The following is a 15872-nucleotide window of genomic DNA, read 5'->3' on the forward strand; positions in this document are numbered from 1 at the left end:
ACCCGGCACTGCTCGGTATCCACAGTCAGCAGCCTTGTCTTATTATCAACACTCTTGCTGACGTCCCAGTTACTCGCAGCAATCTACCGCGTTCGACGTGCGGCGAATAGCACCTTTGCCTGAAATGATCCGACCTGCGCTCGCATAGCCATCACAGGGCGAAAATATAAGGCCGATCAAAGAGTTTATCCCATTCCCATCCACTGTACCCCTGCCAAGTGCGCTCGAGTAGCTGTATCGCCACCAATGGTGTCGCGGTCCCCAACGCCGCGCTCGCCCACTTCAGCTCTTGCAGAACAAATTGCTGGGCGCCGCCGTCGTCGTAGTTGAGCGCAAGGCCGAGTATCGTCAGCGGCCAGATGACCAGCTTGCGGTGATGGCTGCAGGCATCGAGCGACGAGTCTCTTAGATCCTGCAAAAGGCCGGCACGGAGGGACGTCCACTGGTCAGACTCGCGAACGTGGTCGAATCCCTGTGGCTGAGAAGCTAGGCAGTAGAGTACCACGGCGGATTGATAAATACGACCAATACGTTCCCAGCCCATTCTTCGCACCGCAAAGCCCTGTCCAGTCTCGTCCAAGCTGCCTCCCGTGCTAAAATCAGAATTCGCCACGACCTCAGACGCCCATAGCTCAGGGGAGAAGTTTAAGACGCGTCTGAGAATGTCCGAACCGGATGGCAATTGATCCGCGCTATCCGACAGGAGTGACGTTGCGCCGTCCTTAAGAAAGCGGTAATAATTAATGCGGATAACTTCAGCTAGGAGACCGGGAGCACACGGTATACAGGTCAAAGTCCTGTCGCCGAAAAGGTCCTGTAAGTATGGCAGAAGTTCCAGCTGCCGTTGGGCGCGAGCCGAGTTCACGCACGGGGACATAGTTGCGCCAAGAACGTCGACGCTCAGAAAGATCAGTTTAACGTGACAAAACACTTGGATAAAACATACTAGACGAGAAATTGATACATAGGTCGGATATTCGGGTGTAGCAGGGAGCAGCACCGGAACCCGCCGTGCATGTCAATCAGAGTGTAAGCTGCGTCGACGTGGTGCCACCATGAGGGTGAGATTGAGTGTTGGATCTGCTCAGTCAGCACGATGCGAGCCGCGAATGGCCAGGCGGTATATCCGTACCTCGGAGAGCAGTAGGCATAGTATTGGCATAATGGAGTCGCGGCCACCAGTCAGCTCCCTGCGGACTAGCTGGAGAGCTTCGCCTCGACATTGCCGTAAGTTTAGGGCCATTGCGTTGCGCTCACGCTCAAAGCCCTCAGCGGTCTGCAAGATACGATGGCCAAGGGCGCTGCATATGAGTGTCTGTGATATTGCGGGAGGTATCCACGACACATAGGACGACGGAACGATGAAAGGGCTGGCAGCGCCTTCCAGGCTAATCCCCGACAAATCGGGCGCGATGTTGATGTTGTCTAGTCAAATCATTAACCCAGCGCGCTTCGCGTTTCGCGACATGAGTGCGACCAACAATATACCACCGCTTGTATCAATATCTCAAACGTGCTTCGGCCACTCATGTTTCTGAGCACAGTCATTGCAGTCTGGGCCTCACAGGCAGGAGTGCTGCTGACATCCTCAGCTTTTGAGTCCTCAGACGCTTTTGCCCGAGTCGAAGTTTTCTGTCCCAAAAAGGTACAATTGGTGATAATCTCATCGCTTCTCGCGGGAGGGCAGGAGACGCCTAGTGTCTTTGCCGATTGAGCTCCCTTGGATCTGGTCTGGCCGGGCCGCATCCACTGGAGAGGTTTGTGTTGATAGCCAGGGCAGTCCACGCCTCGAACACGGCATTTTCGGCACTTGGGCGTCCCCAGATCGCACACCAGTCGTCGCTTGGAGCATTCCCAGCATGGAGCGACAGGTCGGAATGGTCTGACCTTTGGCTTCATTGCGGTATTGATTGATGACATCCGCGTGATCACTAAGATTGAAGGACGAAAGACAGTACTCGAGGTTTTAGTGAATTTGGGCGCTAAAACGCACACCACCCATTTCGCTTGACTAAGATGGCAAGGTTCTTCCAAATATGGGCAAGATCATCTTGACCCCCCACTTATTATTCATTCTGAACGTCCACGGTAGCAGGATCTCCCCTATTAGCCTTCATCGCGGTAGAGCGCCAATAACGCAAGAATCGATACCCTTCTTCTAGGTTTATTGAATGGCTCTCGTTCTTGACACATCGCGCTTATCGACAGTAGGTCATCCGAAGGCTCAGTGTGGTACATGTCCGATATCGTACGGCCTGAGGGACGCATGTGCACGTACCCGAGCAAGTAGAGTGGAAATGCGTCGCACTACCAATTCAGGTGCGTTCAACAGAAACGCAAAAGGCAGCGCGTTTCTTACACGAGAGCCCATGGCGACCTTTGAAGTTCATGATAGGTAAGTTGAGTAGCTTTATAGAAGCCGCAAACGGCCGCTTGCCAAATGAGCCTCGAGGAACAAGATTTGATATAGGGTAGGCACAGAGAAGGGTACTAAATTTTTCCGTACGACGCTTACGCAATCTCAGTGCGGTGGCTGATTTAGACAAGTCGGCCGAGGGCCTCACATACCTCCCAGCAGTATGGACGTTCTTTCATGATTAATCCGTAAACCCAACATAATAACTTCGAGATTACTTTTTCATCAGCCACTTTTTCAATCCAGTGCCATTGTGATTCGCCATGAGTTCGGCCTCCAAATCGGAAAGGTCCCTCTCCTCCCTTCGAACCCACCAAGATTCATAATCGGGGCAGAAGTGATTATTAACTAGGAGAGACCATGCTTTCCTCCATCTTCGCTTCGACTCGTTGTCCCCAAATGGACGGTCTTCTTCTAAGATAGACGCATAGTCGTTCCTATAATATGATAATAATTCCTTCCGACCGAGGGTAAGACTTAACTGGTGAGCGGCCTGATCAAACTCTTGTATCTTTAGAGGAAAGAGACTTTCAAGTTCTAATTCAATGCCTTCGAGAAACTTCTCCACTCGATAGCCCTCAACCGCCCCCAGCAAGAAGAGGAAGACCTGCTTTATTTGAAAGGAGGAAACAACCTGGCTCGATGGCCTCCCTGAACCTCTGATGGTGACTCGCAGTGGATGGCTCTATAATAGATGGGTATTTCAAAGGAGTTCGCTGGATATTGCCTGTACAGCTCAAATAATGACTGTGATATGTGAGCATTGGGCCGAACAGAAAAGATTATGATATGAGATGCCCACGTGTTGCCTGTTTCCTCTTCAACTTCAGAGATATCATAATAGCTCGCAGCTTGATGCTTATCCTTGTCAAGACTCAGCCTAGAAAAGGCATCTTGTAACGGTTGCACATCCATGTTGTAGCCGGAAAACTGACGCAAAATGATTCTTTTCAGGCCGTATGTTCTTCGGCTACAGCTGAGACAGATCCTGGTGAGCTTGGCGAAGGTGTTAGGAGGTTGTGAGGATTTGATCCTATGATGTTGATGGCAGCGAACGGCCGACGTCATAAGGGCGGGGCTAAGTAATACGCGAAGCGCACCTCCGAGATTGGGAAGGCTAAGCGTTTGCCCAGGACTAGGACTAGGGGAATTGTGTTTTCACTGGCACAATCGTTAATTAGGTATATGCAAGGTGACCTGAGCGGCTGAGTGGGGTTTCCGCCTGTTAAATTGGCGCCTGTGTGCAGATAGAAGGGAGTTTGCCCTTCGTTACAACAACATGTGTGGCTTGTGGCAGTGAAAACATTAAGAATAGACCGACACCCTCGCACTCTGATGAGAGAAAAAGACAAGGCATTGTCAAGATTTCGATCAGCAAGATCACCAGTTTCTGCTCCGTGATCCATTGAATTCACCCCATCACGAGCTCAATAAACGTACCGCGTATCCAACACCGCCATAAGCGAACAGATGAAGGGAGCTTAGTCAGAGCTGAGATACTTTGTGGGGTATCTGGCTCGGGCCGCGAATCTAACTGCTTCGCGAGAGGTAGACCTGTGCTAATAACGAATAAGAGGCCAAAGAGACTATTTGGATAACCGTGTACAAACTTGATTGGGTCCATTCAACGCTAATGGAACGAAAATAAATTATCTGCACTCTGAGCCATTGAGAAGTAACCGAACTACCAGGCTTCTTTCCGTCCAGTCTGGCCAAGTCTGTCTTTCTTTCTAAACCATGGTATTTACCACTTCTCGAGCATCGGTCTAATGTCAACCTCGTTCGTAAAAGCTCTTCGACTCTGTGTATGTAGATCCCAGTACGTCTTTGCGATATCTTCCGGGCCGATCCTCGCATTCCAGGGCATATCCTTCAGCATGTCTTGCGACTTAGGGATGTCAATTACACCGTCAATGACTGTGTGAACCACGTGTACACCTTTAGGCGCAAACTCCTTTGCAAGACTAGTGCTCATGGCACGAAGTGCCCACTTGGGGGCGGCAAAACTCGACATTTGTGCGTTGGCTTTGACAGATGCAGTTGCACCAGTGAAGATGATGGTCGGAGGATATTGGGCGGAGTCGTCTTCGGCATGCTTGAGCATTAAAGGAATAGTAGCCTGGGAGAAAAACAGCGCGCCCTTGCTGTAAAGTTTGTCAGTCTAGTCTCCAGCAACTTCAGACATGCGTTCGATCGTACACGGTGACCGTCCACCCTTTGCCGAGATCCTCCACACGAGTTTCGAGAAACGGCTTCTTCACGAATCCGCCCGAGGCATTGTAAATGGCGGCTGCGCATGGCGCGTCGTTATACTCCTGGGCAATGGTCTTGAAGGCAGATTTGACGCTCGCCTCGCTCGACACATCGGCAGAGATGCCAATAGCTCTGCCGCCGTCGCTGTTGATTTCCTTCACCAGAGCCTCGTAGCTTTCTGGGTTGCGGGCCAGGAGTGCAACGGGATACGCCTTGGCAAAACGGCGGGCAAGCCAAGTGCCGGTGCCTGAGCCGATCCCGGCGATGACTGCAAATGCTTTGACGGACATGGCGTTGATCGTGATTGAAGTGTGAAGGGTTACTGCCAGCTGTCGGCGGGATTGACTGGTTCTTCAAGTCAATGTGAGCTTTGTCTATACGTACCTTCTTATACCCGGCGACGAGCAACGCGTACAGCATCCCCACTGAGGTATTTGTTATTCTACTGACTGCAGAAGGGAAGGCATGCAGGGCATTACCCGGCAATGAAACTGAGTCAAACTCTCAAGTTGCTTGGCGAGCACTAGGGCTCTACTACCACAAAGTCCAATTATCAACAGTACTTGTGGCGGCCTAAGCTAAGCCCGCACAAGTAACTACGTTGGTTAGGTATGGTATCCGTACTCCGTAGTCGTAGTCTAATACACTTATTTCATTTAGCGCCGGGGTCAACCCGCGACATTCGCCGTTCTTCCCTAATGCGGTCTAGTTCGATCGCCATCCTTGCTTACGTAGTATGTCAAAGCGATTCCTTCATCTTCGACGTTGCCCTACCTTATCTCGTCCATAGTCACTGAGCACTGCAAAATCATCGTCTCCTCCCTTAGTCCCTTCACGTTGTCTGACTCCTCGCTTCACCCCATTTAGTAAGGCCCATAGAAAGACCTAGACTCTGGTGAAAGGCAAGGGGGTATAAGGGAGGCGTCGCCGTTATTTCCTTTTCGAGCGGCTAATACTCTACATTGTGTGGTTCTCCATACATAAAGCGTGAAATGCCAAAACCCTCTTTCGGATGTCTTGTTTGTAGAAGCCGCAGAGTCAAGGTACGTACAAGGGCCGTGAACCATGACCAGGAGCTACCGCTGACCAATATTAGTGCGATGAGCGGATAGGGGGATGCTTGAACTGCGAACGCTATGGGGCTTCATGCCCTGGATATCAGGACAGATTCGACGTTATGCTCCGTCTGCGCACACCATTGGTTACGGGCTCGCCACAGGCGCAGAATCCTCCCAGCCCCAGGCGAGACGACGGGCAAACCGTTGAGGAAACGCCGCGGGGCCAGCAAATGCTCGACGGTGCTCCTGTGACCTGGGACAATGCCTATCGCACTTTGGAAATTCGGCGACCCCTTCATCTCCACTCAGACGACGTCGCACTCGCTATGCACTACTCCAGCTACTGTATCGACTTCTCGGCTGTGTGGTCGCCGGAGCAGATCCAGACTCAGGGTAATGGCTGTCTATTCTCCGCCATCAAAGTACTAGGAAACATATCACGTCTTCAGAGATGGTCCTTACCTGATGGCTCAGCAACCGTTTGGAAAGACTATTCGGACGCTATTCAGCTTCTCAATTCAGCCCTCGCCTCGCCACTGGAATCACGGACAGACAGCACGCTCCTCGCCACAATGATCATGGGCGCTATTGAGACTAAAGCGGCCCCCAGTCGGTCTTTTGACTATTGGGAAATGCACACCAAGGGAGCTGCCGCCTTGCTACAGCTACGCGGCCCCAATCAAGTTACAAGTCGGCTGGGCTCCGCTCTATTCTTCCAAACTTCCAGTTACATGACAACCGTTTGTATTCTATCAGGACAGCGGATACCTGAGGACCTTCACCGCCTTCGTAATGCGACAAACCCGCTTCTTGTAGACCCAGCTCATCCACTTTGGAAATATCAGGGAGCTATGTTTCGGATTACCGACTTTGCCGCGGCGACCCGTACGGATGTCTCACAGTTGGAGGACCAAGAAATCCAGCACATCATAGTAGATGCTCTGAACGTCTACGAGGAATTACAGGCGGTATTCAGCGGCGCGGACGCTGCTTGGCAGTATGACAGAATCCCCAGCGCGAGATTTAGCAGCCTGGTTGACCATGAACACGTCTACCAAACCCAATTAGCTACACAGCTGTGGAACGGCTACCGCACTGCGGTCGTCATACTATGCACGGTCGTCGCCAGAATCGCGAAGCGTCTGCCGAGCCAAGTGTGCCTTGATGACCAGGCCCAAGCATTTCTGAACAATGCAGCCTACATCATTAACCAAGTCGCCGTTGATACAATCGCAGCAGTGCCGCGACCGCCTGCTGCTCTCGGGAGTAGCCATAACCCCGGTTATGGTAGTTATGCACGGCACGCACCCGTCTTTCAGGAAACACAGCCAGACTCTCAGGCGGTGCCATATATGCATGGATGTCCGCTGCAATGGTCCGTCTACTTTGCTGCCAACTGTGAGTTTATTGAACCGCGCGTTCGTGAATGTTTATTGGACATTTTGGAGAATGCTGCCAAAGCAATGGAAATTCAGCAGTGGAAGATCTCGGCGGAGAAGTTAAGGCTAGAATTGCGGGGAGTACCTAAATAGGGATATGATGAGAAAATTAAAATTTGCTGCTATCAATACCGATCGAAATAGTTGTGCAGCGCGTACTAAAAGACTAATATGCCCCCGTCAGATAGACGTGAAAGGAGGTCAAATTTCACCCTCCAAGAATGCCTTGCTAGCAGGGCTATAGTGGACTTCCCATTAGCCTAAATTATGAACCATCGAGTGGCTCTTATCCCCTGGTTTAACTGGGAGCTCAGCCTTGCATATGTAAGAGCCTAGGGGTTTAGGCTTACTGTGCAGGGTATCTAGAATGCTCCTACGCCAAGCACAATTAGGTTAGCACAGCGAGATGTCCACAGTCAGACTCCACCACTTCGAACTAGCGTGATATGTCTGCTTTGTAAGGAAGAACGGATATCGCGGTGTTAATAGCAGGCAAAGGTTGACCGACGTTGTAGTTGAGGATATTTAAAGCCAGACACTTGTCGACTAAATATGATGTTTTTACTCTTCACATTAGAGTACTTTATTTCATTACGCATTGCCGCAACCTTCTACCGTATTACGAACGCAAGATTTCTCTCCAGACCACGATGCGACACACCAATCTCCTCCTGAGATTTCTCAACTTGTCATTACTAGGCACAGTGATCTCCTTGGCCACTGGGACACCTCCCTACAGTCTTGGGACATCTTATGATCCTATTCCCACTGGTGCAATTGGACCACCTGTTCCAAACCCACCTGGATATCGCCTTCAAGACCTGGGAGATGGTGCCTACATGGTCACTGACGGGATCTACCAGGCGATGTTTCTCGTCAGTTGCGAAAGTGTTATTGTAGTATACAATCCCCCATCGATTGGCTACAATATGCTTAACGCCATCCGGAATGTTACGTCTTTGCCGATTTCACACGTTGTGTACAGCCATTCGCATGCGGACCACATCGGTGCTGCCTATGTGTTGGGGACCCCTGAAAATGTCACCTTCGTGGCCCATCGACAGACAGCGGATCAGCTGGCGATGACCCCGGACAAGCATAGACCACCTCCATCCATCACCTTCCAGGACTCGTACAAGCTCCAGGTCTGCAACCAGACACTTGAACTCAACTACATGGGAAGTAATCACGAACCGGGCAACATCTTCATCTGGGCCCCGTTGCAAAAAATCATCATGCTTGTCGATATTGTCTATCCTGGTTGGGTTCCGTATTACGAGCTCGGCGTAGCCCAGAACGTTCCAGGCTACGTCATGGCACACAAGCAGATCTTGACGTACGACTTCAAGCATTACATCGGTGGCCATCTTGACCGAACTGGTACACGCGAAGATGTTCTCACTAGCCAGGCATATGTCAACGATCTCTTCGACGCCTGCGTGGAGGCCATGAATCTTTCAAAGAACCCGAACAGTACGTTGTATGCACCCGCCGTCCAGGGTGCGGTTGCTGGGGCCTTTCCAGGGAATAGCTGGCTCGTGGTGGACACCGTCAACACCATGCTATCAGGTTGGGCGAACAACGTAACAAACGAGAAGTGGAAGGGAAAGCTGGCTGGTCTGGATATTTACGGAGAGTCGAATGCTGCCACCATGCTTGAAGCTGTCCTGATTAATTGGGGAATTAGCGGTGCATTTGGGGTCTCAAATGGACCTGGGCCGGAAGAAGAGTGAGGTACTATGGCTGAGTTGTTACTTCTCGTGAGTTGTGCTGCACTCTAGCATAGACCAGAACACAGGGTCAGGTATTACAGTGTCTAAATTCTCAACCGAATGTGCCTGTCATGTGAATTAGATTGGTCTCCGGGAAGGTAAAAGTGCTTCATGTAAGGTTATAAATATTTGAGTGCGGGTTTGGGTGGTCAAGCAGAGAATTGAAACATGTATCTGATTCTAGGCCAGAGCCTGGGCTTCAATGATAAGATAATTCAGGTATTTAAGCTAAATGAGTAGCGCAAGAATGTACAGTTGGGTCAAGTGTTAGATCAGATAACGTACCTGATGTCAAAGGCGCCCTTCAATAACTCGACAAACCGCAACTGCAATACTGTTTCATGAAATGGTCTGTAGGGCTACCTCTACGATTTAGAGAGGCTTTATCACAGGATCTAGAATGATTTGCATTCCTAAGAACTATTACAACACTGTGGTGCTCTCTCAAGCGAAAAGACAAAGGCTCAGCAGGTTCGTCGGAAAGAAAATCCTTCCATTGGTGAAGGTATTTGGTGGCTTCACGGGCAAAACGTTCGTCCAAGATAGTCGTGAGCGGTGGCAATGAATTTTGAAGGAGCTGGGCCCTTTCTTGAAGACTATGAGCCCGGGCATGATCATGAATCTCATGCAAACCTGGACCTGAGGAAGCCTCCCGTCAGATAATGGGGTCAAGCGCATACAATGCGGTAGAGGGACGGACTTACAGTGACACTCAGCAGTAAATAGTGTTTGAATAATACGATCATACGTTGTGATTTGCGATTCAAGAAATTCAAGACCACTCCGTGTCTCCTGAGCTCGAAGAGCTTCAATAAAGCGACTGAGGTAAGGAAGATCTTCCGGTACTCGGTCGGCGACACCGATTGGGGACGTTGGGCGCTCCCTTATCGAGCGATCGGGCGAAAGCGAGCGGGAATCATCGCCGGAGATGGGGTAGAAATGGTCAGTATTTAACGGATCGAGACCTAAGTCCGAGGTTGCAGAAGAAACCGGAGAGTTGGGACTAATTTGGTTCCAATCCCTTGCCGCATGTTGCGCGTCATCACCCTGATGGGAATCAACAGGCATATTCGGATCATCGTGTACAAAATGCTGATCACCCTGAGCGGAACACAGGTTTTCTGAATTGACCCAATTTGACGAAATATCATCATTCCGGGACTGCGCAGTCTGTGGCATCCTTGACGGATGTTGACGGGCACGATAGGCTCGAACGCGGCGTCGAGTGAGTTCACGTTCCGACAAGGCTGGATCTCTTCGTGGACGGCCCGCTGGTGTTCGCGCATCTTCGCCCGCGTCCGCAAGACCTGTCACAGCAGTAGCTACAGCCTCGGACAGTGCTTCTGTCAATGGTTCTCTCGCGCTTGTATAAATAATGTCGGCCGCGGACGCATCACTCGTTTGTCTTGCATCTCTCGGAGAACGCGCCACCGGAGCGTCCCATGGCGCGGCTGTGGGGGAACAAATTCGTAGAGAAGTATGGCTGCTAATGGAGGAATCGTGAACAGTAGAGATCTCTGGTAGGAGGTGTTGAATGTTGTCTGACGAGGCGGCAGGATGGCCTCGATGGAACTGCTCGTGTGAACGACCTGTCAGAATGCAGGACCGTGAGTTCAATGATGGGAAGACGTATCTTAGGTTGATGAGTCCAACTCACGATTGTCAACACCATCCTCCATGTCTTGGACCTGGCTCACTAGCCGGATGGTTTCATGGCTGTCAACTTCTCGGAGTTGTCGCGCTTGACCCTGCCGACGCAACTGTTGGCGCCGTTTTCTACCACGATCCCTTTCTTTCTGCTTCTTAGACTCGACCGAAACCGATGGAGGGGGCATGATCTCGGGACGCAAAAGTTTTCGCGAAGATGAAGGCAGACAGGTTCGTCAAGCCTTTTTTCTAGTTCTGGCGGTGTTTCGGTCGGCTTCATCATCGTTACCCTCTCCACGCGTCGCTGCGACGCGTTTTCTTCAATATGCCTGATAAAGGGGCGAGCTTAATTTTGGAACTCAGCACATAATTGGATGGGCTAACAGGGCTGAGAAACAATTATTGGTTCGGAGGGATGGAAGCGCCTGCTAAGAGAGTTTGCAAGCTCATGAGGAAAAAGCAAATATGAGATCATCCCAGCGCTTGTTATTTCAGGGCCGCCAGATCGAATACGGCAGTCTAGGGTAGGAGCAAAGAACAATCGCGACAAGCGATCGCGGTGGAAAAGTAAACTCGGTGACGAAGGATACATGATAATCTCTTAATGAACCAAGTGGCCTCTCAAAATCATATGTATAGCATCTTGGATTCATCCTATGTAGGGTGAAAAAGTCTAGCTTGTGCGTAATACAATGATGTTTGCAACTATCCGGTCGTTTAGTCTCGACAGTGCTTGCTTGGCTACTCGCTCGGCCAGTTCTATGGGCAAAACAAAGACTTACCTTGTTTAGGATATCGTTATGGAGCCTACCAGGATACCGTCCGGTCCAATCCATGCTATCATTGGCCAAAGTTTTGATAGACGATCAGTGTATCGAACTACCCCTGTTTATACTCAGTTCAGCTAGCTGTTTCAGGAAACCACTGTGGAGTCGACAAGGATACCGTCCGGTCCAAGCCCTCCTTTCATTGGTTTGAGTCCTGGACCAAGCGACCAGGGTGTAACGATATTTCGTAAGCAGCCTCTGAGCTCAGACCATGCTTTCGTCTCGACACCGAGTTAGATGCTTTCTTTTCCGTGTTTTTTAGCCAACGATGAATAAAAAATGGCTCTATGGAGATTGATCAATTAATTAATTTATTCTCTATCGTTTTATATACATATCGCTAGATGCATCGTTGTGGTTGAATTTTGACAAAATAAAATGCCTCTGTCGACTACCCGCGTGAATTTCGTCAAGTCCCCCAGGACTCAAGCCTGGGGGGAGCCTGATTCGCATGTCCTATGGCCCTAAAATTCTGCCACTTTCTTATCTTATCATGTTCACCGCCCACCCAAGTCAGTTTAACCCCCGTCGACCAACATTTCACGTTGTCAACTTCACAACTTTCAGCGTCAACAACAAAATGGCGCCACCTGCACCTGCATCAGCACTCCATCGCCACCAGTCTTCCCTCGAAGGAATCTTGGACTTTTCATCGCAGCCTCCTCTGGATCCAGCTCACCGCGCCTCTGCTAAGCGCCGGTTTGACCAAATCATCAACCACTTTGAAAGCGAAGGCATTAGACCAGGTCGCGACAAGTACGACCGCGTCAAACTGGTCAGCCTAACATATGACCACTCGACAAGCGAGAAGTCTAAAGATAGATTACTGGCTGCTTTCTTTGCGTTTGCAGGACTGTCAATAACCGCAGATGAAGACATCAGCTTTGAAGACCCCACCCGTCAAGATGAACTCCGAGCTTCCCTCGATAACTTTGCCGATTATCTTTTTGATAATTTCTTTCTACCACTCAAAGCATCAACCAAAAAAACACCCCAGCCTTCACCGGCATCTCATTCAGCCGTTACGAGTACGCAACGCCAAGGACATATCTTCGCAGGGACTCCAGAGCGAATCGCCAATCTAAGAGGAGCCTGTCTAATACGAGATCGCTATCGGTGTGTTATATCACATAAATTTGACCAGGCGGAGGCCTTGAAACGATTCGGTTTGCAAAGGCGTGGTCAAGGTGAGGCATGCGACCAAGATGGCCAGCCTCTAGCAGGGCAACAGTTTGAACCCCTCGAGGTGGCACACATCTTGCCACACTCATTAACGCAACTTGACTCTCGCGGAGAACTGGTGAGAGTCTCTAGGACCCTTTTTGATCACAACCGCTAATATATCTATCCCAGAACGCCTCGAAAGAAGCAGCGCTGGCGATACTTAATATGTTCGACGACGGAGCCGCTCATCTGATCGAGGGAATTGAGATTGATCGTCCAGGAAACGCTTTGACGCTGACTCAGCCTCTGCACACATACTTTGGTGATTTCAATATCTTTTTCAAGCCTGAGGGTACAGTTCCACACAGGTACCATATTGAAACCTTTCTCCCCCAAGGGTTCACGTATGATGTTCCTGTTACTCGGACGCTTTTTCTCACTGAAGAGAGGAACATCGATCCTCCTTCGTCGCGACTGCTAGCAATTCACTGTGCTATCGCCCACATCCTACACCTCTCTGCGGCGGGTGATTATATTGATGACATTCTGAGGGATGCTGACGAGTATGGGATTCGACATGATGGAAGTACTGAGTTACATCGTCTAGTAGGACTTCATCTAAACAACTGGGCTGGTAGTCAAGCCCATGGTAATGTAATAATCTAACTCTCTCGACTACTATCTAGATATCAAATAATGTAATGTCTAAGTAAATGTGACTTCAATGGAGCAATATTGAGATACCAACAGCACGCCACTGTAATGTGTGGCTCTCAGTGTGTCCTTTTAGATCTGGGGTTTTAATCCTTCTGTGATAATGAAGTAGACTAACCCCTATTAATGTGATCCACTTCTAGCCACAACACTCAATCTAAGGCTAAACTTCAACTCAATTGCAACGCTACCAAATAACTAATACGACTATATGAATTCATCTATAAACTCCACTGACTCTCTCTTCTTATTCTATATCAGTAATGTCTATCTCTTCCTTGTGGCTATATGTTGCCTATACCTCCTGTTTAAAACGCGCCTAGTACCCCTTGTTCGTAACTTAGGGTAGTTCATCAAGGACTGACGGAATATTAAGGAATGACAGTTAAGCATACAGGTAAAAATCGAAATCAAAAACGATATATCATACCTATCTAAACCCTCTCTTCAAGCCAATCCGAACACCGACACAATCCCATGGATAACGAGCCCATTAACAGAACTGTCTGCCATTCTGATCCTGCACCATGAAGCCAGACACGCCAAACTTGTCAGGGATCGTTCCAGCCGCGTCCAGGAAAGTCAACGGCGCGGGAGCTCCAGCCTGCGGGTTATTCGCAGCCTGCAACAGGTTGAAGCCCTTACTGTTCGCTAAGTCGTACTTAAGCGTCACGTCAGTCGGCAGGTTCGGACTGCTGTACAGAGTGCACGACCGCTTGCCACCATCCTCCGGCATGAAGGTATGCTTCCACACCCAGTTTGTGCACTTATTAGGTTCCTCTAAACACTTAGCGGCGCAGTCGCAAGCGGTCTTGAAGCCGTCCTTGAAGAAGAAGTGTTGCTCTGTGACGACGCCTGTCATGTCGATACCTTGATAGTAGCGGACGCAGCCGCCCTCACGATTGGGAGCCTGAAGGTTGGGGAAGCGGTCCTTGGTGATCTTGCCCTTGCAGATCGCCCAGTCCGAGTAGCGGTCAAAGTCTGGGAAGATGTTGCTGTCTGGGTTGTCGTAAGGAGTGGAGTTGAGGGGAACGGCTAAGGCAGCGGAGGCGAGGAGGGCAGAGAGGGCAGCGGCGGTGAAATGCATTTTATCGAGAGGCTTAATCTGATGAGTGAAGATAGATGCGGTTGAGTTGTTTTGTTTTGTTAAGTAAGTGATTGATAGTAGCGATGCTGGTGAGAATTGGGAATTTTGCTAGGACCTTGACGACCGTTATATACACTTTTGAATCGACAGATAAGTACAACGAGATTATTTTAATCTAAAGGATATCACTTACACCTCTAGCAGCAATATGACAACTGGAGCCCGTGGACCGCATGATCCGACCACACAAGACCTGTGCGGCTGCGTCCTAGCCTATCAGAGAGCGGGGAGGACATTGAGAAGGGGCTTCAGCCATACTAGTTAGGCCAGGGTCGATAGACGAGACATACACTTTAAGCAGACCAGGCTCTTCTAGGAATAGCCTGGTGAGGCTCAACACTTTTGCGGCTTGACCCTGCTGTTGACAGCCCGGTGGCTTGGCAGCACACCCCTTCAATACTTGATAGGGCTGTAGCATCGATGTGGCTCGGTATTGAAAACCCTAAAAATAGGGATCGAGATTCTAGACCTCAAGCCACGGCACCTTCTCACAGCGGGATTCAGACATCCACGTCAGCCCAGCCCCGAATGATTGCGTCACTATGAATTATTCTAGTTCGAACTGCAAGACAACAGGAATTTGGAGCGCTGAAAGCCTCATCAGTGAGGCCAATTAGATAGCCCAGTATCCACTATGCCGCTTAGTGCGACGTAGCCAATTCTTTATGCTGTGATGTTTCTCTGACTTGACTGCTAGCCTCGGGGGTTCCTTTTCACGCTCTGGAGAGAGCTTTTTCTCGTGCTCATGATTCTTTGGACAATCTTACGCGCCTATCCATCCCTATCTTGGGCATTAACATCGACTTCACCTATGTCCAGAAGCAGCTTAACGACAAACTCACGTCCTCTCGCCGCCGCCACGCAAGCTGTAACGCTGCGATCTATGTAAATGCTAGGGGAATTTGTGCCTGTTTCGTATCTTTGGCTCCTCTGCGCAACGAAGTGAGGCATTATGCCGAACGCATATTTTCATGATTTCGGGGTCACTTCTTTTTTTTACATTGTATAGTCCCAAGAAACATAACTCAATCAACACCAAGATGGTCATTTAGTCTTCTAATTCGCTAGAGCGCTTTAGTATAGGCTAGGCAGCCGATGCAAACCATTCGATCAACTCAGCTCAACAGGTGCCACACAGGATTCGGGCGAAAAATTGCACAGCTATTTTACCATTCTACATCTCCAATTGCTTGGAGCCAACTCTCCTCGTGCTCAACAATTTAGTATCATTCGAGCAGGGCCACTTAACTAAACCTGTAAGGATATGATTTGAGGAGTGGTACCGATTCTTGCGTTATTGGCGTTCTACCGCGATGAAGGCCAATAGGGGAGATCTTGTTAACGTGCATAGTTGGGAACTTGCAATCAGAATGAAGAATAAGTGGGGGGTTAAGCTGATCTATCCCTTATTTGGAAGGACCTCGATGCGTGCACG

At 49.8% G+C, this 15872-nt stretch overlaps 8 protein-coding genes across 8 annotated transcripts; 3 read left to right on the forward strand and 5 right to left on the reverse strand.

Annotated features, from left to right (window-relative positions):
- Positions 1-151: 151 nt before the first annotated feature.
- On the reverse strand, positions 152-2371 carry BKA55DRAFT_598420 (uncharacterized protein; the record flags this gene model as incomplete). The annotated part of the gene is made up of 4 exons (XM_046196235.1): positions 152-814; positions 1133-1425; positions 1566-1887; positions 2279-2371. The coding sequence occupies 4 exons, from the start codon at positions 2369-2371 to the stop codon at positions 152-154; spliced, it is 1371 nt and encodes a 456-aa protein (XP_046043648.1).
- Positions 2372-2793: 422 nt separating this feature from the next.
- Positions 2794-3429, reverse strand: BKA55DRAFT_581537 (uncharacterized protein). Its single transcript, XM_046194050.1, has one exon. The coding sequence runs from the start codon at positions 3329-3331 to the stop codon at positions 3029-3031; it is 303 nt and encodes a 100-aa protein (XP_046043649.1). The 5' UTR covers positions 3332-3429; the 3' UTR covers positions 2794-3028.
- Positions 3430-4160: 731 nt separating this feature from the next.
- BKA55DRAFT_713325 (uncharacterized protein) lies at positions 4161-5266 on the reverse strand (the record flags this gene model as incomplete). Its single annotated transcript, XM_046200845.1, has 2 exons — positions 4616-5266; positions 4161-4560 (listed from the first exon to the last, which is right to left on the reverse strand). The coding sequence occupies exons 1-2, from the start codon at positions 4957-4959 to the stop codon at positions 4161-4163; spliced, it is 744 nt and encodes a 247-aa protein (XP_046043650.1). The 5' UTR covers positions 4960-5266.
- Positions 5267-5460: 194 nt separating this feature from the next.
- BKA55DRAFT_742916 (uncharacterized protein) lies at positions 5461-7259 on the forward strand (the record flags this gene model as incomplete). The annotated part of the gene is made up of 2 exons (XM_046201528.1): positions 5461-5712; positions 5766-7259. The coding sequence occupies exons 1-2, from the start codon at positions 5662-5664 to the stop codon at positions 7257-7259; spliced, it is 1545 nt and encodes a 514-aa protein (XP_046043651.1). The 5' UTR covers positions 5461-5661.
- Positions 7260-7816: 557 nt separating this feature from the next.
- BKA55DRAFT_695957 (beta-lactamase-like protein) lies at positions 7817-8899 on the forward strand (the record flags this gene model as incomplete). The annotated part of the gene is made up of 1 exon (XM_046200215.1): positions 7817-8899. The coding sequence occupies one exon, from the start codon at positions 7817-7819 to the stop codon at positions 8897-8899; it is 1083 nt and encodes a 360-aa protein (XP_046043652.1).
- A 211-nt stretch (positions 8900-9110) lies between these two features.
- BKA55DRAFT_581542 (uncharacterized protein) lies at positions 9111-10804 on the reverse strand. The gene is made up of 3 exons (XM_046194051.1): positions 10596-10804; positions 9643-10527; positions 9111-9577 (listed from the first exon to the last, which is right to left on the reverse strand). The coding sequence occupies exons 1-3, from the start codon at positions 10771-10773 to the stop codon at positions 9243-9245; spliced, it is 1398 nt and encodes a 465-aa protein (XP_046043653.1). The 5' UTR covers positions 10774-10804; the 3' UTR covers positions 9111-9242.
- A 1101-nt stretch (positions 10805-11905) lies between these two features.
- Positions 11906-13322, forward strand: BKA55DRAFT_581548 (uncharacterized protein; the record flags this gene model as incomplete). The annotated part of the gene is made up of 3 exons (XM_046194052.1): positions 11906-12311; positions 12387-12712; positions 12766-13322. 3 exons carry the CDS (start codon positions 11906-11908, stop codon positions 13240-13242), a joined length of 1209 nt encoding a protein of 402 aa, XP_046043654.1. The 3' UTR covers positions 13243-13322.
- Positions 13323-13730: 408 nt separating this feature from the next.
- On the reverse strand, positions 13731-14458 carry BKA55DRAFT_194666 (uncharacterized protein). Its single transcript, XM_046185089.1, has one exon. It carries the CDS (start codon positions 14375-14377, stop codon positions 13784-13786), a length of 594 nt encoding a protein of 197 aa, XP_046043655.1. The 5' UTR covers positions 14378-14458; the 3' UTR covers positions 13731-13783.
- Positions 14459-15872: the final 1414 nt, after the last annotated feature.

This window comes from Fusarium redolens, assembly GCF_020744475.1.
Source record: "Fusarium redolens strain MPI-CAGE-AT-0023 chromosome Unknown BKA55scaffold_20, whole genome shotgun sequence".
Classification (NCBI taxonomy): Eukaryota; Fungi; Ascomycota; class Sordariomycetes; order Hypocreales; family Nectriaceae; genus Fusarium; species Fusarium redolens.

Coding starts and splice junctions, on each gene's coding strand:
- BKA55DRAFT_581537 (XM_046194050.1), bottom strand. CDS start 3,331: ATGGATGTGCAACCGTTACAAGATGCCTTTTCTAGGCTGAGTCTTGAC.
- BKA55DRAFT_581542 (XM_046194051.1), bottom strand. CDS start 10,773: ATGCCCCCTCCATCGGTTTCGGTCGAGTCTAAGAAGCAGAAAGAAAGG. Junction 10,528..10,595: donor GGAGGATGGTGTTGACAATC/GTGAGTTGGACT, acceptor GCATTCTGACAG/GTCGTTCACACGAGCAGTTC. Junction 9,578..9,642: donor ATTTACTGCTGAGTGTCACT/GTAAGTCCGTCC, acceptor AGGCTTCCTCAG/GTCCAGGTTTGCATGAGATT.
- BKA55DRAFT_194666 (XM_046185089.1), bottom strand. CDS start 14,377: ATGCATTTCACCGCCGCTGCCCTCTCTGCCCTCCTCGCCTCCGCTGCC.